At 44.6% G+C, this 21,731-nt stretch overlaps 2 protein-coding genes across 2 annotated transcripts in view; one reads left to right on the top strand and one right to left on the bottom strand.

Annotated features, from left to right (window-relative positions):
* The window catches only part of KIAA1210 (KIAA1210 ortholog), a 250,774-nt gene extending 233,201 nt beyond the window's left edge, over positions 1 to 17,573 (bottom strand). Inside the window, exon 1 of the mRNA XM_067023153.1 lies at positions 17,530 to 17,573. The gene's annotated coding sequence lies outside the window, so the exon portion shown is untranslated. The remainder of the gene's footprint in view (positions 1 to 17,529) is intronic.
* Positions 17,574 to 19,547: 1,974 nt separating this feature from the next.
* The window catches only part of SLC25A43 (solute carrier family 25 member 43), a 36,114-nt gene continuing 33,930 nt past the window's right edge, over positions 19,548 to 21,731 (top strand). The window contains exon 1 of the mRNA XM_059049693.2: positions 19,548 to 19,907. Within this exon, the coding sequence (XP_058905676.1) occupies positions 19,633 to 19,907 (275 nt within the window). The 5' untranslated portion in view covers positions 19,548 to 19,632. The remainder of the gene's footprint in view (positions 19,908 to 21,731) is intronic.

Here is a 21,731-nt window from a genome sequence, read left to right as displayed (position 1 = left end):
TCTGTTGTTCCTCTTGATTTGGCTTGGTGTTCTATTTTATTAATTTCTGCTCTTAACTTTTTCAAATTCTTTCCTTCTACTTTCTTGTTTTCTTTCTAACTTCTTGAGTTACTTTTTAGCCTTTCACCTTTTCTAATATAAGAACTTAAAACTATACATTTTCCCCTCAGGACCACCTTAGCTGCACCCTCACAAGCTCTGATACTTCATAGTTTCATTATCATTCAGTTCTAAATATTTTCTAGTTTCCAGTACAATTTCTTCTTTGACCCATGTGATATGTGATTATAAATATCCAAGTATATGTGGCTTTAAAATTATCCTCTTGGACTTCCTGGGTGATGCAGTGGTTAAGAATCCACCTGCCAATGCAGGGGACACGGGTTTGAGCCCTGGTCCAGGAAGATCCAACATGCCGCGGAGCGACTAAGCCCATGTGTCACAACTACTGAGCCTGCACTCTAGAGCCCACGAGCCACAACTACTGAGCACGTGCACCACAACTACTGAAGCCAGCATGCCTAGAGCCCGTGCACCATAACAAGAGAAGCCACCGCAATGAGAAGCCCGTGCACAGCAACTAAGACTCAATGCAGCCAAAAATAAATAAATAAATTTATTTTAAAAATTATGTTCTTGTTTATTATTTCTAACATAATTTCACTGTGATTAGAGACTATGATTTCCATGATTAATATTCTTTGGTATTTGCTAGTTTGCAATTTAATGATCAATTTCTTAAACTGTTATATTTGTGCTTGAAAAGAACATGTATTACCTAATTGATAAATGTAAGTTTCTATATATGTCCAGTAGAGAAAGCCTCTTAATTGTGCTTTCAAATCTTTTATACACTACTAATTTTTTGTCTGCATAATCTCTCAAATATGAAGAGAAGTATGTTAAAGTCTCTCCTATTTGTTTGTACTTCTCCTTTTCTCCTTGTAATTTTGTCCATTTTTTCTTTTTTACAATAATATAATTAGATTACATACAGGTTTAGAATTTTTATACCTTCCTGGTGGATTGTTCCTTTCATCATAATGTAGTGACCATATTCATGCCTAATGTCTTCTACCTTAAAGTTCATTTTGTCTGATATTAACATTATGGTACCAGGCTTCCCTGGTGGCACAGTAGTTAAGAATCCACCTGCCAATGCAGGGGACACACATTTGAACCCTGGTCGGGGAAGATCCCACATGCCGCGGAGCAGCTAAGCCCGTGCACCACAACTACCGAGCCTGAGCTCTACAGCCCGCGAGCCACAACTACTGAGCCCGTGTGCCGCAACTACTGAAGCCCGCGCACCTAGAGCCTGTTTTCTGCAACAAGAGAAGCCACCGCAATGAGAAGCCCGTGCACCGCAACGAAGAGTAGCCCCCGCTTGCCACAACTAGAGAAAGCCCGCACAGCAACGAACACCCAATGCAGTCAAAAATTAATTAATTAATTAACTTTAAAAAAAAATATCATGGTACCAGTTTTCTTTTGGTTATAAATTTCTGGGCATATTTTCTTCTGTCTTTTACTTTCAAACTTTCTGTGTCCTTATATTTTAGTTATATCTTTTATAAACAGCATAGCTGGATCTTTGAAAATACAATTTGTCAGTATATGTTGTTTAACTTGTAAGCTTCATCTGTTTACACCTGTCATTGCTAGTTTATTGGAATTCTTTCTACGACTTTAATTTGTGCTTTCTACTTACCCTATTTTTCCTTTTTTTTCTTTTTTGCTACTTCTCTGAGCTTGAAGTATTAGTGTTATTTTTAATCTATGGCTGGGTTTGTGGGGAGGTTGAGCACAGGGGTATTTATTTGTTTTTACAGGAATCATTTTAATCTACTTTTACATTTTGTAAGGGTTAATTAAAACAAGATCATCATTCATGAATTCACTTAATTTGACACAGCAAATGGCAAAACGTTGCAATACACTAGAAGTAAAAGGAGGAGTATGACACCACTGCCAAACCCTCTGTATTGTGGAACTCCCATTCTTGTTTCAGGATACGAACTTTGTATCCTGTTTCTGACACCAACTGTCAGACATAAGACTAAGTCAGCATGCTCATGATGTAAATTCACATGTTAAATATTAATACCTTACTTCCTGATTTAAAGATAAAAATAGATATTCTCATATTTTCCCCCCTCCTCAAAAGGGCTGGAGTTAAAGGTTGAATTATAGCCCCTCAAATGGTTTGTTGAAATCTTAACCCCCAGTACCTCAGAATGTGACCTTATTTGGAAATAAGACCTTTACAGAGGTAATCAACTTAAAAATGAGGTCATTAGGGTGGACCCTAGTCCAACATAACTGGTATCCTTTAAAAAGGGGGAAAATTTGGACACATAGACAGAGACTGAGACTGAGGGACAATGCCATGTAAGGATGAAGGCAGAGATTGCAGCAATGCACCTCCAAGCCAAGGAACACCAAAGATTGCCAAAAAACCACCAGAAGCTAAGAGAGAGGCATGGAAAAGATTCTCTCCCACAGCCCTCAGAAGAAACCAACCCTGCTGACACCTGATCTCAGACTTCTAGCCCCTAGGACTATAAGACAATAAATGTCTGCCCCCAGTCTGTGGTACTTTGTTACTGCTGCTGTGTTAGTGATATTAATATTAATATTATTAATGCAGTTGGGAAGCATTGACCATGTCCACTATATTACTGGAACTAGATGTCCTTAAGGGTACTTCTTTATCTCCCTAATCCACAAATTTTTAAAATTTATTTATTTTATTTATTTTATTTTTGGCTGCGTTGGGTCTTCATTGCTGCAGGAGGGCTTTCTCTAGTTGCGGCGAGAGGGGGCTACTCTTCGTGGTGGTGCGCAGGCTTCTCATTGCAGTGGCTTCTCTTGTTGCAGAGCACGGGCTCTAGGCACCCAGGCTTCAGGAGTTGTGGCTCGCAGGCTCTGGAGCGCAGGCTCAGTAGTTGTGGTGCACGGGCTTAGCTGCTCCGCGGCATGTGGGATCTTCCTGGACCAGGGCTGAAACCTGCGTCCCCTGCATTGGCAGGCAGATTCTTAACCACTGCACCACCAGGGAAGCCCCACAATTTTTTAAATGATTTTATTCAGTGACAGAAGACAACAAGTGGTTGGAATTTGTGTGTGTGTGTGTGGTACGCAGGCCTCTCACTGCTGTGGCCTCTCCCGTTGCGGAGCACAGGCCCCGGACGCGCAGGCTCAGCGGCCATGGCTCACGGGCCCAGCCGCTCCGCGGCATGTGGGATCTTCCCGGACCGGGGCACGAACCCGTGTCCCCTGCATGGGCAGGCGGACTCTCAACCACTGCGCCACCAGGGAAGCCCCTGTTGGAAATATTTTTAATCCATCTCTTCATCTGATAAGTATTGCACACTTACTATATGGCACTTATTGGGGATACAGTAGTGAACAAAACAGGCAGGCTCCTCTCATCATGGAGCTTATGTGCTAATGAGGGAGAAAGACACGAGACAAACAAATATATAGGGACCAAAAACGTGATATGAAGGAAAGTACAGGGCACTATGAGAGAGTATAAGAGCATTTGTGGTAGTTCTCTCTGGAGAGAGAATCTTCAAGCTGAGAGCTGAAGTAGAAGGACCCCCATATGAAGACAGAGGAAGCTCACTGCTAGCAGAGGGAACTGCATATGGAAATACCTTGGCACGTCTGAAGAACAGAAGGGATAGCAGAACTTATTAATAAAATGGATATGCATGGGAAATAAAGGAGAGGAGACCATCAAAGATGGCTAACTTGCAAACTGGGTGAACAGTGATAGCTATTTACTGCGGTGAGGAAGACCTTGGAAAGAACAGATTGGAACAGGGTGAGAATCAAGTGTTCCACTTTGGACATGTTGAACCGGAAATCTACTAAGTCTTCAAGTGGAGATGTCAGTTGAATATACAAGTTTGGAGCTCAGGGGAATGTCTGGGCTAGATTTTTATTTTGAGTCATCAGTATAGGTGGTATTTAAAGCCATGGGACTGGAAGAGATTATTAAGGGAGTAAGCGAAGCTGGAGAACAGACGTGGACCAAGGACTGAGTCCTGGAGCATTCTAACATTTTGCGATTAGACTTTGTCAGATCTGCATTGTCATCTGAGACTCACCCTTCTTAATTCTCCTGCCTCGCCTCTCTCTGTTGACAAGTGTCAGGTCTGCATCATGGTCTGAGGCACTTCCTGCCCAATCTTGCTTCCTCCTGCTTTGTATTTCACAGGTAGTACCCCCAATAAACCTCTTGCACTCCGAACTCTGTCTCAGTATCTGCTTCCCAGAGGACCTGAACTGACGACAGCTGGTACTAGGATTGGTCTGAGAAAGCAGACGTAAGGTGGGGCTTTGGGACTGGATCATTTACTACATGAAATGAAATGAGAACATCATCCCAAGTGGTATGTGGGCCAAGGCCCAATTGCTAAAACTTTCACTGGTAGTGAGTTGGGAGAATGTTCTGGTGAAAGAAAATGTTCTGGCAGATGCAATGAAAAGAAGATGTGGATAACATTGTTTGCAAGGACAGTGGAATTGGTTGGCTCTTATTAAATTGCATTGAGACCCTATGGAGGAATAATAGAACTACTGAGGGCAACTAACATTAGAAAACTAAGTGTAAAAGCCAGGGTGCCTCTTTGGTAACTCACAACGAGGTCCTTATCTTCTTTTTTTTTTTTTTTTTTTTTTTGCGGTATGCGGGCCTCTCACTGTTGTGGCCTCTCCCGTTGCGGGGCACAGGCTCCGGATGCACAGGCCCAGCGGCCATGGCTCACGGGCTTAGTTGCTCCGCGGCATGTGGGATCTTCCCGGACCAGGGCACGAACCCGTGTCTCCTGCATCGGCAGGCGGACTCTCAACCACTGTGCCACCAGGGAAGCCCCCTTATCTTCTTCAATGAGTGAGCAGAAAAATCTAAAGACAAAACTTAGAACTTAATAATTAGAGTCACTAAGCTTCAAAGATAACTGAATGCTTATCCGAAGCAGATCTGTTATGCCAGGGTCAGGGCTCTAGCTGGGAAAACCCAGGATCCTGGCAAATGGCATAAGAACATCTAAGTAGATGCCTCCAAAGATTTTTGGCTCCCCGGACTTCTCTGAATCCTCAGAGCGTGCAGAGGTAACCCATTCCTCCCTATTAAGGGCTAGCATTCACCTCACTTCTTTAGGGAAGACGGTAAAAAGGCCTCTCCCCTATAAGGCACAAGACCTGCCTTCACCTCTTCTCCTGGTTATCAGGCCAATAACTAGGGTATAACCCAGCCAGGGATGTACGGGACTTTGTAAGAAAGAAAAGGGTCTATATACACCAAAAGGGCTGCCAGACCTTCCCGACATATGCTGGAAGGAGCCAGAGAGATCCCATGGATTGGATTTCAAGGGTGTTTCAAGTTCTGGGTCCAGAACTTAAGACTGGATAAGGGAGGGTTTATTGACTTGATACAGGATACAGGTCTTAACACCTTGGCAAGGACCCTAGGGGTAGGTACAAACCCACTGCTATGGTGGCTCCTAGAAGCCTGGAGAAAGTGATAAACCACACTGAGTGAGGTTAAAATGCCTCAATTGCCACAGTAGATGGTAAAGAAAGGAATTCAAACGTTCAAAGAAGTAAGCATGCTGGAGTGGGTATGTTACCTGAGAGCAGAAAACCCACCAGAGAGTAATGCGGCATGGGGGGGGCTCTAGGAAACGTACCACTGACCACAGCCAAGAGGAATGCGCTGGTGAGAGGGGGGCCAGCATCACCAAGAAGTTCTGTGGTGGCTCTTCTTTGCAGGCCAGGGGAGATGCTAGGAGAGGGAATCACAGAGTTGGGTTCATTAATAGAGGCCACGGTAATAAGGACCGCAGCCTTGGCTGCGTTTAACTGCCCAAAGCCAGGAGGCCACAATAAGTGTAACGACTAGCAATGTCAGAGGGGCAGCCAAGAGAGCTTGACCCTCAGGGAGTCAAGAGGATTAGTAGAGTATGGTGCCCCTAGGGGCAAATATATGGACAACCAATAAGGATGTTGTTTAATTATATAATTTTTAAAAAGCAGCAATAGAAAAGAGGCTGAGGGTTAACACCCCCCGAAAAAGCCATGATGCTCTGCCCAGTTCCTGGACCTGAGTCAGTTTTCAGACCCAGAACCCACTGACTGAAGAAGTGGCTAGGTCCCCAGGAGGAAGGACACTGCATCACCATGGTAATTACAGACCATAATCATAGTTCCAGTCCTTCCCTAAAGAGATCTATGGCCATTTACTTCGGTGAGTGTATGCTGGGGAAAGGGGAGACATTTAGAGGACTGCTAGACATTTAATACCCAGAGATCTAAAGTGTCTCTCTAGGAAGGGGTTCCAAATAATAAATAGGGAGGTAGAACACAAATTTGGATAAAAGATAGTTTGTAAATATAGGTGTATTCTCCTGGGATACAGGATTTAACACCCTGGCGAGGTCCCTGGAATACGGTGCAAACACACCTTGAAGGTTGGATCCTAGAAGCATAGAAAACATGTTGGTTGATATTAACTTTGGGTAGAAATGCCTGAACCGCCATGACAGACAGTGGCTTAGAAGGCTCCGGGAGGTGGGCATGCTGCAATGGATGTGTTATGTGAGGTCAGAATATCCACCGGAGGATTATATTGTACAGAACAGCTCAGGGAACACACTGTTCACCAAGGCCATGTGGAATGTGCTGGTGCGAAGCACCACTGAGAAGTTCATGTGGCTCTCCTCTGCAGGCCAGGGCGGACAGTAGGAGGGGCAAACACGGACCTGCTCTCATAACTAGCAATAGGGATGACAAGGCCTCTTCCATCCAGTAAGGACCAGAAATTCACTCTGGTGGTTTTGACTTTCCTGCCCACAGAAACTCAGCCACCACCACAGTATCCAGGGACCTAAGGAGTGCCTGACTGTGCACACCATGGAATCTGACACAGCATAGCAGCTGACCAGGGACTTGCTTCAAAGGAAGTGTGGGAGTGTGCCTGTGACCACAGGACCCCCTGGCATGTTACCTTCCACACCATTCAGAAGTAGCTGACCTGATAAAGCAATGGAATGGCCTGCTGAAGGTGCAGCAGCTGAAGCACCAGCTCAGAAGCAATACTCTGCAAGGATGTGGTACCATCCTCCAGGATACAAAGTAAATGCTGAATCAGAGACCTCTATATGGCACCATCTCCCCCAGAGGAGAAGTACATGGGTGCAGGAACCAAGCAGTGGAAGCAGAAGTCACCACATACACAGTCATTCCCAGTAACATAATTTTGAGCTCTGCACTGTAAGAGGTACTTGTCCTCAAAGAGGGCGCACTCTTACCAGGGGCACAGCAAGAGTCCCACTGAACTATAAGCTGCCAGCAGTGTACTCTGGAGGCCAGAGGGATGGGAGGTAAGAATCAAAAATACTCTGTTATAAGGAACTTGTACTACACATGAAGCAGTATGGTATTATTTGAAGGCGGACTTAGATTAGTTAAAAATGTATATTATAGGGGTTTCCCTGGTGGCACAGTGGTTGAGAGTCCGCCTGCCAATGCAGGGGACACCGGTTCGTGCCCCGGTCCGGGAAGATCCCACATGCCACGGAGCGGGTGGGCCCGTGAGCCATGGCCGCTGAGCCTGCGCGTCCGGAGCCTGTGCTCCGCAACGGGAGAGGCCACAACAGTGAGAGGCCCGCATACTGCAAAAAAAAAAAAAAAATGTATATTATAGAGAATTCCCTGGTGGTCCAGAGGTTAAGACTCAGCACTCCCAATGCAGAGGGCCCAGGTTCAACCCCTGGTCAAGGAACTAGATCCCGCATGCCGCAACTAAAGATCCCACATGCAGCAACGAAGATCCCGCGTGCCACACCTAAGACCCAGCACAGCCAAATAAATAAATATTTTTTTAAAAGGAGTAAGTTTTTTAAAATGTATATTATAAAGTCTAGGGCAACAATTATAATTGGTACACTAACAGGAATAAAAGATAAAGAAACACAAAAAGAAAAGAAAAGATAAGAATTGGCATACTAAGAGAGTAAATAAAATGGAATCATATAAAAAGCTCAATTAGGGCTTCCCTGGTGGCGCAGTGGTTAAGAATCTGCCTGCCAATGCAGGGGACACGGGTTCGAGCCCTGGTCTGGGAAGATCCCACATGCTGTGGAGCAACTAAGCCCATGAGCCACAACTGCTGAGCCTGAACGTCTGGAGCCTGTGCTCCACAACGGTAGAGGCCGTGACAGTGAGAGGCCCACGCACCGCGATGAAGAGTGGCCCCCACCCTCCGCAACTGGAGAAAGCCCTCGCACAGAAACAAAGACCCAACACAGCCATAAATAAATAAATAAATAAATAATTTTTTTTTTTTTAAAAAAAAGCTCAATTAATACCATAGAAGATAGAAAAAGAGGGTGGTGATGAAAGATAACAAATGGAACAAATAGAAAACACTGACAAAGATGGTAGATATTAATCTAACTATATCAATAATCACTTTAAATGTGAATGGTCTAAATGCACCAATTAAAAGACAGAAATTGTTGGAGCGGATAAAAAAATAAGACCCACTATATGTTGTCTATAACAAACCCACTTTAAATCTGAAGACAGGTAGGTCAAAAATAAAAAGGATAGACACAAATATACCAAGAAAACATTAGCCAAAAGAAAGCTGGAGTTGCTACATTTCTATCAAAGTAGCTTTCAGAACAAGGAATACTATCAAGCATAAAGAGGAGCATTACATAATGATAAAGTGGTCAATTCCCAAGAAGAGATAACAATCCTAAATGTATATGCACCTAACAACAGAGCATCAAAATAGGTGAGGCAAAAACTGACAAAACTGAAAGGAGAAATGGATATACCCACTATCAGAATTGGGGACTTCAACATCCTTTTGTCAGTAATTGATAGATCAAGTAGACAGAAAATCAATATGAATATAGAATGGATAGTGGAGAAGGGAGAAGATGACAACCAGTGGAAGCCCTGAGACCAACTGCAGCAAGGTGTAATTCTTCCCATTAACCTCCTCTACTATGTTTCCCATAGAAAGAGAGGCTCACAGGAAAATTGTGCAGTTTTGGAGAAGAGAATCCAGGCAACACAACGGGAAAACAGGGCAGGTATGGAGGTGCACGGCTTAGATCACTCGTCAAGAAAGAATTTGCCATATATCTGTAAGGAGTGAAGTTAGCTGATAGCCTCCAGCTGCAGCACCTTCCAAGATCAGCTGCAGCATCATTGACAAGACCATGCTTTCCCTTGGAAGATTACAGCCAATGACAGAGCATGGTGGCAATACTAGGGCCTGGCCATTTCTGTCCAACTTCAGACTCTTCTAACAGGCCGTCTTTCCTCCAGAACTCTCCATTGGGTTGATCAAGACTTTGTCACATCTGCCTTGCAGCCTAAGTTATCTCTGCCCAATTCCCCTTCCTCCCCCAACCCTTTCTCATGTGTCAGATCTGCATTATGGTCTAAGGGTTTTCCTTGCCCAGGCTTGCTCCCTGCCCTTTTAGCTTTCACAGGCATTATCCCCAGTCAACATCTTGTATTCTTAACTCCATATTAGCATCTGCTTCCTAGAGGACCCAAATTAGCACAATTAGCCACTCACCACTGCCATCCACTTTGAGAAATTCTGCAGAAGACACTTAATGAAGCATTTCAAGAGTCTCTTCATTATGATCAAAATGTTTTCAGCAAGTTCTTCAGTTGAATTCACAACTAGGTAATCTAGACAATGAAAATCATTTAATACCCCAAGCTCACAATCTCCATCAAAGCATATGTGCTACAGCTACAGTTTTTGCAATCACTGCATTCAGTTTCTCTTGCATGGTACTACAATGATGAAGCTTGTCATAAAAGCATAAATTTGGGTTGTTCAATGTCAATCCTAGTCATGCTTATGATCATTCAAATTGAAGGTTTTTTTCCCAGAAAGACACAGATTTTTCTTGACACTCAACTACTCAAGAGATGACTTTTCCTTATGAAAGTCAGTGACTTTCTTGAGCAAAAGTAGTCATTTATAGTCATTGCCCGTCTCTTCATAAAGCTGAGGAAGAAAATCCTTAACATAACTGACAAGCATTAAGTGCTTCTCTTGAATCTCCATGTGTAGCTCAGGTAGAGAGAGCTTTCCTGTGGATAATAGTCTGTAGATAGATGTGTTAGTCAGGGTAGATTAGACTCTGCTGTGGTAACAAACAAGCCCTGAAGTTTCACTGACTTAACACAAAGATTTATTTCTCACTCACACAAAGTCCTATGAGATCCAGGTTCCTTGCATTGTGCTCTGCCATCTCAAGTCCTTTGCTTCCAGCTGTGGCAACAGCAGAGAGTTTCAGCATGAAAAATTATGAAGGCTATTGGATGGGCCAGGCCTGGAAGTGGCAGTTATCAATCCCATCCACATACCATTGGCCAGAACAAAACCACATGATCCCACTTGGCTAAAAGGAAAGCCAAGGGGAAATACAGACGAGCACATGGATACTGGTGTACAATCTCTTCCATAATAGAACTTTGCTTTTGGTGTAACAGCTTGAATACTTGAAACAAGGCCTCAAGTTGGATTTACTACAGTTTTAACACCCTTCATACTTTATCCTTATACATCACTTCTAGTCTAAATTATTCTCATGATGTCCTTCCATATCTCTGTTAATTGCATCACCATCCACCCATCCACTCAAGTCAAAAATTTAGAAGTTATCCTTGTTTCTTCTACATGAAAAGCAGAAAAAAGAGAGCCAAAGAGCCCAATGCAGGGGTGATTCCAAATCAGCTTCCATAATATTATGGTCTTAAAGGAAGGCATATTCCTACAATGAATATGGGTTTACCACATTTACCTGTAAAGAGTATCTATCCTAATATTCCCCTAACTTCTCATTCTAGTATGATAGCTCATTAATACTCCCCTAAAGGGAAGAGGGTGCCTTGAATATCTAATGTGAGTATTCAGGTCTGCTTAGCAGTCATACTTCTCACAGTCAATTAAGAAACAGACATTCTGGGCTTCCCTGGTGGCGCAGTGGTTGAGGATCCGCCTGCCGATGCAGGAGACACGGGTTCGTGCCCTGGTCCGGGAAGATCCCACATGCCGCGGAGCAACTAACCCCGTGAGCCGTGGCCGCTAGGCCTGCGCGTCCGGAGCCTGTGCTCCGCAACGGGAGAGGCCACAACAGTGAGAGGCCCGCATACCGCAAAAAAAAAAAAAAAAAAAAAAAAAAAAAAAGAAACAGACATTCTGATGTATATTATCAGTATCATATGACTCGGTTCATTCATTCATTCATATATTAAACAAATATTTAGTGAGTGCCTACAAGCCAATGTGTCATGGCACCGTTCTAAGACCCAGAAATACAGAAGTTTACAAAATAGACAAAACCCCTGCCCTCATGGAGTTTACATTCTAGTGGGCTAAAGGAAGACGGGTTTTTAGGGAAAATACATAGTATGTCAGATAGTGATAAATTCTATAGAGAAAAAGAAAGCAGAGAAGGGGGCAGTGGTGGGAATAGAAAGGCCTGTTAGGAGGAAATTCCAATAATGTAAGGGAGAGAGAATACATTTTAAAGGGAAAAATGAGTGCCAGGCACAACTACAAGATTTTTGACCTGAGTTACCAAAAAAAAAAAAAAAAGTTTCATTTACTGACATGGGGAAGACAAGGGGAGGGGCAGATTTGATGGGGAAGAGCAGGGGTTTGGTTTGAGACACATTAGGCTTGAGATGCCCATTAGATGTCCAAGTGGAGCTATTAAGGAGGAACCTGGGTATGAGAATCTGGAGTTCAGGGGTGGAGTTCAGGGGAGGATTACAAGCTGGAGATACATATTTGAGAGTCATCAGGACATAGATGGTATTTAAAGCCACAAGACTAGATGAGATCACCATGGAAATCAGTTTAAACAGAGAAGAGGCTCAAGGACTGAGCCTGAAGCACTCCAATATTTAGAGGTTGTGGAGATGAAGAAGAACCAGCAAAGAAGACTGAGAAGGAGTGACCAGTAGTTATCAAGAGTCAGCCCCCAGAATCAGCTTATGGCAGGGTACACTGACAACGGTGAATTTCTGGATCCGCAAAGCTAAGGAGTAGATAGCAGGGGCTCCCACCAAGGTACTACTGGCCTGTGAAATCTGGCCGATTAGTCAGTCAGCTTTTCCCTTTGCCATCTTCAAAATGCAACAAACCTCATGCAAATTATATGCAAAATAGCAGCAGCATGGCAATATTGTGGGCGATACGGCTAGTCTCTGGTTGAGGACACTAAACACCAGAACCGTGCATGCCACACTTGCAGGAGGAGCTCAGCCCTGTGACCCTCCAACCAGGCTCTCAGGCCCAATCTTGGAGAGCTTCCAGAAGACACAATGAAAACCACTCCCAGTGCCCCAATGGCAAAGGTCTACACAGCTCATTGCAGCCAGCTGCTGCTGCTTTCATTGCTGCTGCCAACACCAGCTGATCTAGAAGGGACACTTTCCCCGACAACGGCTGGACCTTCCCAGCAGGTTAGGGTGAGGATGAGGTTAAGTTAGTGTTCGGGTTGGATTAAGGTTAGAACTTCCCGTCTGTGATGGGCTAAGTCCCAGTGGCCTTGAGCCTCTCCTCGGGATGTTCCCTCCACATCCTGCTGTAACTGAAACCATGGCTGTCTGCTGACCCCTCTAAAGTGCAGGCTGTTTATTCTCTCATCTCCCCACAGCTAAATGCCTTAGAGAGGGCCAAGAGGTGGAGTTGGAGCTCTCCTTGCTCCCCGAGGCCACTTCCTGATCTTCGTTCCTCCCCACTCTTGAGAAGTCTCTGGCTCCTCCTTGACTCACACCATCCTGTTATTTCACTCTCTCCCCACCCTGCTGGCAGTCTTCTGTCACCTTCCTGGTCACTGCCCTCACTCATAAAGGCTTTAGTTCTTGACTATCTGTCCTCTTTGTCCCAACTTCTCTCATCATTCTCAGTGATTTCGACATTCACACCGTCAACCACCCAGCACCCTGGCCTCTTATTTCCTCAATCTGCCCGTTGCCGGCGATCACTGCCATTTTGCGGAGCACTTCACAATCTGAAGCAGCAGTATGGGGCCCTGTATCTTGAAGGTCCATGGACATCAATGCACTTTTTTCATTCACACAGCCACACATGATTTCCAGAAGCTGACAAACCTTTAGTACAGGAATTATGTAAAGGCGCATATAATTTACTAGGAATTAGGCCTGTGCTTCCTTCTTTTCTGTTTTGTTTTCCACTGAACTCACCATAGGTCAGCATTTACAAATGGGATTTTAAAGTTTAACAGTGGATGCAAATAAACCCCCAACAATACAAAAATACACATGCAAGAGATTGTTCATTGTAACATTGTGTATAATTGCAAAATATTGGAAACCACCTAAATGTTCGTTCCTAGGAGCGTGGCTAAATAAACTATGGTACGTCCATACAATAGAATACTATGTGGTTATAAATAAGAGTGACAACAATACCTATGAACTGAGTTGGAGTAACCCCTAGGATACAGTATACAGTGAAAAAGGCAAAGTACCAAAGATATATCTATAGAATATTACCTTTCATGTAATAAAAGGAGATATTTTCATGCAAGCACCTGTACACAAATGTTCATAGCAGCTTTATTCATAATAGCCAAAAACTGGAATCAGCCCAAATGTCTACCAATGGATAAGTGGATGACCAAATTGTGGTACATCCACACAATGGAATATGACTCAGCAATGAAAAGGAAGAAACTATTGATGAACACAACATGGGTGAATCTCAAAGGCATCGTGCTGAGTGAAAGAAGCCCGTCTCAAAAGGTTACATGCTCTATGTTTCCATTTATATGACATTCTCAGAGGACAAAACTATGAGAACAGAGAACAGATCAATGGCTGCCAGAGCTGGGGGTGGGGGAGGCCTTGACTACAGACAGGCAACACAGGAGAATTCTGGGGGCTGATGGAGCAGTTCTGTATTCTGATTGTGAGGGTGGTCACGCAGATGTATACATGTGTTAAAAGTCATATAACTGGGCTTCCCTGGTGGCGCAGTGGTTGAGAGTCTGCCTGCCGATGCAGGGGACACGGGTTCGTGCCCCGGTCCGGGAAGATCTCACATGCCGCGGAGCGGCTGGGCCCGTGAGCCGTGGCCGCTGAGCCTGCGCGTCCGGAGCCTGTGCTCTGCAACGGGAGAGGCCGCAGCAGTGAGAGGCCCGCGTACCGAAAAAAAAAAAAAAAAAAAAAAAAACCACCTCATAAAACTAACTCTACACTGAAACAAGGTAATTTTACTGTACATAAATGGCAAAAAGTGTAGAGGTTGAGCTGGTGATTAAAATGTGATGAGTTTAGGGAATTCCCTGGAGGTCCAGTAGTTAGGGCTCCACGCTTCCACTGCTGGGGGCACGGGTTCGATCCCTGGTCAGGGAACTAAGACCTCACATGCCATGTGGCCAAAATTTAAAAAAAAATGTGATGAGTTTAGCCCTAAGTCTTCAGATAGATATTAAAGGTGTATCATTTCATCACCTGGACCATCTCTTAGTGCTTTAAAAATACCAGCTGCAAAGAAACTAAAAGTATTAGGTGACTACCAGGCACATGGCACAGGGAGATCAGCTCAGTGCTTTGTGTCCACCTAGAGGGGTGGGAGGGAGACGCAAGAGGGAGGAGCTATGGGGATATATGTATATGTATAACTGATTCACTTTGTTGTAAAGCAGAAACTAACACACCATTGTAAAGCAATTATACTCCAATAAAGATGTTAAAAAAAATAACCACATTATCATCCAGGTAAAAAAAAAAAATTGAAATTTGGATTACCATAGCCTGGTAATGGAAGCAAATTAAATTCCATTATGTGAAATATGTATCCCCAACACAGTTCCTGATACAGAGTAAGTATTCAATAAACATTTGTGGAATGAATAAATGAGTGAGAGAATGAAAGAAAGAAAAGCCTCACACATTTTGATATGAACCTTCCTGCCTCAACATCATCAAAAATTTTGAAGCAGAATGCAAGGAAATTCAAGCATTGCTTAAAGTTAAATACAGTGTGCCAAGGGAGAGAAATGCAAAAGCTATGGAAGCCACACTTTATAGTGTTATATTTAACTGTAAAGGTCAGAGCTGCTGAAGTCATTGTTGACACACTTGCCAAAACTGCTGCTCAAGACATGGTGAAAATGATGACTGGGGACAAAGAGTCTCTGTCAAATATCACAGTTCACTTTAGAATTACAGATGTGGCTGGAAATTTAAAATGGCAAACATGCAATTTCTGACAAAGCTGATATTATTCACTGGGAATTGATAAATCTACCAATCTTGTGAATCTAGTTAATCTTTTGCTATTTATCATATATGACCTAAATAAATAATTTCGTGAAGATATTATGTTCTGCTAATCTTTTCCAACTTGTAGAACTGAAGAAGATTTCCTTCCTTCTTTCCTTTCTTTCTTCCTTCCTTCCTTCCATCCTTCATGCATCTAACTAATGTTTACTGAGCACTAACTATGTGCCAGCCAGTGTTCTAGGCACAGGGGACACAGCTGTGAACAAGAGACAACATCCCTTCCCTCATGGATCTTACATTCTGGTAGCTGGAAACAGACGATAAGCCAAGAAAAGAAAAAGAGCGGATAGGGATAAATGCTATACAGAGAATTGAAATGGGGCGATGTGGAAGAGTGAAGGGGAGCTGTGTAGACTGGGTGGTCAGGCGAGCCCTCTAACAGGAGATAACATTTAAGCTGAGCTTGGAATGACAAGGAACCAGGTCTGCAAATATCTGAGGAAAGAAATTTCCAGAGAGAGCAGATAGAGCAGTGGTTCTCAAAAGGAATGGCACTGTCTCCTAGTGGGCATTTTGGACACTGGGGAGAGAGGGGAGCCAGAGTGATTGGGGTATCCTACTGGCATTTAATGGGCAGGGCAAGGATGTTGCATATCTGCAATGCACCAGACTGTCCTGCATCCTTCATGGCTTTCAAAGATCCCACCAGGCATCCATGTAGGTGGAAAAGCTGCTTTTAATTATCAGAGTTGAAAACTTAACTCTGCTTAACTCTAAAATACAAAACATTTTTCTCATAGTGTTTATGTACACAGAATTTACCAAGAATGCAATTACCATGTAAATAGAAAGCAGATTGTATTTTGTTTCATTCAGAACTTCACCAAAAGTTGTTCAACATTTCAAAACCAACACCTCCCTCATGGCAAGGCAAATATCACCAGAAACACTGCAGCTAATGGGAAAGTTTCAGGGAAAATTGATGATGGCGGAGAGATTTTTTTTTTAATAGATAATACATACCCGTGGTAAAAAGAAAAGAGGGGAAAAAGCAAACAGTACAAAAGTGCACACAGTCAAAAGTCAATCTCCCTTCCACCTCTATTCCTACCTCTCCCAGTTTTCTTCCCTAGAGATAATCTGATTATCAGGGTTTTTTTAATATCCTTCCAATGGAATTATCTTTTTTCTTTAGAAGGGAGGAAGGGAGGGAGAGAGGGGGAAAATCCATACAAATGAATATTTGCCTGAGCCTTAAAAAAAAAGATGAGGAAAGATGCAAACAGCAGGGGGGTAGAGTTCAGTGGTAGAGCATTTGACTGCAGGAAAGATGTAGTCACACACACACACACAAACACACACCAAGCTCTTAAGGTTGGTTGCTCTAACGTTACCTCAGAGGATGCACAGGGGGACTTAATTTTCTTTAACACACTTCTATACTGTTTTTCTCGGTATGACAGGTATATTCTACTTTTGCAATTTACAAAATTCCATAAGGTTAAAGAATAAAATATAAATTAACAGAGCAGGAATCAACCAACATTGGCATAAATATAGCAAGATAAACTATCATCTTAGAAACATCAGCAAGTTAAACTAAGGTAATGTACTAACAGAAGATTTAACTCAGTGAGAAGAGAAAAAGTGAGAGTTGGAGAATCAAAAACTGTGAGCATCTCCCAAGGCCTGATGAGGAGGACAGGAGGCTGCCTGCTGGCCTGAATCAGCCAGTCACCCTTTTTCCTCATATTACAATACTACTTCTAAGATTACTTTACTTACTGCCTCTTTCCTGTTTTTCTTTTTTTTTTTTTTTAGTTATCATAAATTTATTTTTAACACAGCGGTCCAGTTTCACATTGTGTGCCTTTTCCAAAGTTGGAGATCCTTAACTTACTATGTTCTTCACAGACTTTTCAACAAGTATGAAAAAGAGGTAATGAGATTAGCTTGAGTCTACAAATCACAATCCAAATATAGGACACCCTCAAGGACTGATTTATGTTTAAGATCGATCTACATAATGTTCCCAATGCTTAGCAAATGAATGAGACTCTGGCTGAGTAAAATATGAACAAACCTTGTTACGTTAGCACATCATCATGAAAAGACAGAAGGCAGCAAATAAGTACTTTGCTGCTACTCATTTTACTGTGCAAGGTTCCGGTTGTGAAAAATTACTTTTGAGGTTAAAATATACCATCAACTCACCATCTCTCCTGGCCCGCAGCTGTGAAGATTAAACTGGTTCTTCCTGCCTCTGGCTCACTTGAACATCTTATTCCTGCTGAAGACAAAAAGAACAGCAGTGCTAAAGAAAAGGGTATACCTGGTTCCCAAGGTGGATGCAATTGAAAGCTCACACAAGTTGCCTTAAAACCAAACAAAACCAATACAACCCAATTGAGCCAATCTCCATACAATGGGGTTATTGTATCAACTGTTCCATTCCCAAGGCAGAGCTCCCTGAAGGACTTTTAGGATCTAGTCCTGTTGTCCAACGGAGTGCTTTAGGACAGAGCTGGTAACTGAAGATTCCCTTACTGTAGTCCCCAAATTCCAATTCAAACCCTCTTAAAGTCCAGTGTCCTCTGGTCTTTAGAGGCATCAACCTACTTTCTCCAACCTCCCACAGCCGTGAAATTAGCTTACAGCAAGACAGGCGAATTCACAAAACAAGAAAAATAAGCATCCCCAGTGGTTGAGAGCAGAGCAAGGCTTCTGTAACTAGAACAAGTCCTCTTTTTCCATTTCTTTTTTTTTTAATTGAAGTATAATTGGTTTACAATGTTGTGTTAATTTCTGCTGTACAGCAAAGTGATTCAGTTATACACATATATACATTCTTTTTCATATTCTTTTCCATTATGGTTTATCACAGGATACTGAATATAGTTCCCTGTGCTATACAGTAGGAACTTATTGTTTATCCATTCTATATATGATAGTTTGCACCTGCCAATCCCAGTCTCCCAGACCCATCCCTCCCCCACTCCCCATACCCCTTGGCAACCACAAGTATATCCTCTGCCTGTTTGTTTCATAAATGGGTAGAACAAGTCCTCTTGATCTAAACCCTGCAATGCCGTTTAGAAAAGGATCCTTTATCATCATGTGTTGGTAAATGTAGAAAGTAACTATACAAGCCTAAAAGCAACTGTGTACCTGGGATGTCTTCTACTAATGGACTGCTAGACTGCCTTTTCACTATTATTACTGATATGGCTTTTTAAGAAGAGAAAACAGGGAGAAGTTTGGAATTTTTTAACTTATCAAAATCCTTCTTAGACTCTGGCCAAGTCACTCTTAACCCTTCTTTGCCTCTGTTGTCCCCTTAGCTCGCAGAACCACTGAAAATGTCTCTACTTGAGAGACACTCTGCAGTCGCCGTGGACATGTTAGTGTAGCTGGTAGTGGACGTTGGCATAAAATCGAACTAGATTTGAATCCTGATGGCGTCTAGCAGCTGTGCCTAGAGCAAGTCAACCTCTCTGTCTTGGTCTCCTCTTCTGTAAAATAACATCTAATCATGGCTAGCAAATCTGTAGTGTTATCTGCATCATTTTTCATTTAATACTTACAACAACCCCTAAAGGAAGAAACTATAGATGAAGCAACTGTGGCACAGAGAGGTTGAGTGACTTCCCCAAGGTCACACAGGTGGTAAACTGCAGAGCCAAGACTCTAACGCATGTTGGAGTCCAGGCCCTAACCACCACACCTACAGCCTCTCCGATTGAGAGCTATAAATGAGGACACACCTACTAAGGGCTGTTTTGAGGATTAAAGGAGTAAATGTATGAAAAGCCTAATTCAAGCGTCTGATATCGTGTGTATGTTAAAGAAAGTTTTTTTCCTTCTGCACTGGGAAATCTGTAAGGCTTTTTCCTGGGGCAGAAAAAAAGGTTGGAGGGATGAGAACAGAGGCGAGGGGAGGAAGGGGGCAAGGTGGAACGTGGAAAGGAAAAGAGGAGGTAAACAAGGCGGTGGGGGGGCACTGAATATTCAGGACGCAAGAAGTGGAGCAGGCTAGGCCTTGAGAGAACGCGGTGACTCTTTCTCAACTGCAAACAGAAACGTACCAGCCGAAGAGCAGACATTAAACCGGCGCGGCCTCAGCCCGGAGCTGGCATCCTCAACCCCGCCCCGGCCCCAGGCCGGCTCGGCCGGGGCGCGGACCGGCTTCCCGTCCGGGCCGCGGGTCCGCCCTACGCCGGGCGGAGCCTGGCCCGCCCCCCGCACCGGAGGCCGGGAGCCCCAGGCCCGAGACACGCGATCTGCGGGCCGCCAGGGGCTCGGGGCCGGGGACGCGCGATGGCGACTTGGCGGCGGGACGGCCGTCTTACGGGCAGCCAGCGGCTGCTGTGCGCGGGGCTGGCGGGGGCGCTCAGCCTCAGCCTCACCGCGCCGCTGGAACTCGCCACCGTGCTGGCCCAGGTCGGCGTCGTGCGCGGCCGCGCCCGGGGGCCGTGGGGCGCGGGGCTCCGCGTCTGGCGGGCCGAGGGGCCCCGCGCCCTGTGGAAGGGGAACGCCGTGGCCTGCCTGCGCCTCTTCCCCTGCAGCGCCGTTCAACTGGCCGCCTACCGCAAGTAAGAGCCGGGCGCGGGCGGCGTGGGCGGGGCCCAGGGCCCGGGGCCCGGGAGGCCGCCGCTGGGGGTCCCGCGTCCCGACGCCGCCCGGGTGCCCGGGATCAGGCCAGCGGCGCGCCACAGCCCCCTTCCGGAGCGCGTGGGAGCCCCTCGGGCCAGAAGGCAACCTCTCTGGCCTCCAAAGCGCAGTCCCCACCTTTTCCTTTTCACCTTTTCTTAGGATTCCTGCCCCGCCGGGTGCAGTTTTGTGGGGACGCAGCTCTGGCCCAGAGAGGCTGACCGGGTTGGTCGGGCGAGGAGGTGGAAGGGGGGCAAAGGAGATTTGGGGGAAAGGAGTGAAGAGATCTCCGGAAAGATGGCCCCTAATCCTTCCCACCATCCGCCAACTTGGAAATTTTGCTTTGGCTGGCTTGGGAGAGAGACCCTTTTGAAGATGCGTGTATGGAAGTGTGTCAGAGCCCCCAGAAGAACGTGCTTGGTAGGGGCACAGGGCCCAATCCACTGCGACAAAAAGGCCACGGAGTTCGGCGCTCCCCACCCCCCAAGAAACTGGACTTTAGGGTCCTACTGAGGCTGCAGCTTCCCCTCCCCAAACTGCAAGCAGCTGCAACCTCGCTGCTCCCTGGACTCCTTCTTTGGGCTTTTAACACATCCCCCCAAAACAGCTGCATTTTAGGAAAACATCTAAAGAGGTAATGCCAGATGACTCAAAGCTTCCTCAAGAGCTCAGAGATACTTGCATTTTAACTGGAAACAAAGTCTAAAATAATGAAGCGGTAATGATGGCATTTCAGGTAGTTCTGCAGCTGGAGGGATGTTCCCCGTGTTCCTCATTCGCTGGGCACACTGCCAACTCGGAAGACTGGCCTTGGCTCAGAATTAGAGAAACACAGCCCACAGTCTTGACCACGTAGGTAGGCCTTGGAGGCTAACAGTCAAAGCATTTTGCCTTTGGCTCTGGGAGGCCAGAGCTGGCAGTCTCACCTGACAGCTGACAAACAAGTCCGATGGAATCTTCCTTATCACTGAGTCCCCGAGGCCAATGCTCATTTCACCTGTGCCTGGGAATAGAGTTGCTTTCTCTTTCTCTAGGAAGGGAGGGTAGTGAGGTCGTGGGGCATTTCTGTCAAGGCTCTCTTTCTTCCCCAGCCCCCTTTCCCTCAGCAACATCTGGCTTGCAGTCTGTAAACAGTTCTCCTCTGAATTTTAATGACTCAGTTTCTCCCCACTTCACTCTGCTCTCCACAAAGTATGGAACTCCTCCTTTGGAATGTGTACCAAGGGGAGGGAAGCAGAACTTCAAAGGCTGGTTTAAGTACTGAGGCTTTGCTGCTAACCATCTAGAATATATACAGTCATCCCTCCGTATCCGGAAGGGCATTGGTTCCAGGACACGCCCCCCCAACCAAAATCCCCAGATGCTCAAGTCTCTTACAGGAAATGGAGTAGTATTTGCATGTAACCTATACAGTCATCCTGTACACTTTAAATCATCTCTAGATTGCTTATAATACCTAATACAATGTAAGTACTATGTAAATCTCTGTAAATACAATGTAAATGCTATGTAAATAGTTGCTGATGTGCAGCAAATTCAAATTTGCTTTTTGGAACTTTCTGGAATTTTTTTTCTGAATATTTTCAATCCGCAGTTAGTTGTGGAACCCACAGATACGGAGGGCTGACTGCATATCATTGGATTTTTAACAGCTTTACTGAGATATCATCGACATAAAAATTGTATATGTTTAAGGTGTACAACTTGATGTTTTGATATATGTATACATTGTGAAATGATCGCCACGATCAAGCTAATTAATATAT

Source organism: Kogia breviceps, chromosome X (assembly GCF_026419965.1).
Source record: "Kogia breviceps isolate mKogBre1 chromosome X, mKogBre1 haplotype 1, whole genome shotgun sequence".
Lineage (NCBI taxonomy): Eukaryota > Metazoa > Chordata > Mammalia > Artiodactyla > Physeteridae > Kogia > Kogia breviceps.
Note: the sequence above shows the minus strand (reverse complement) of the source record. Positions and strands in the feature narration are given on the sequence as shown.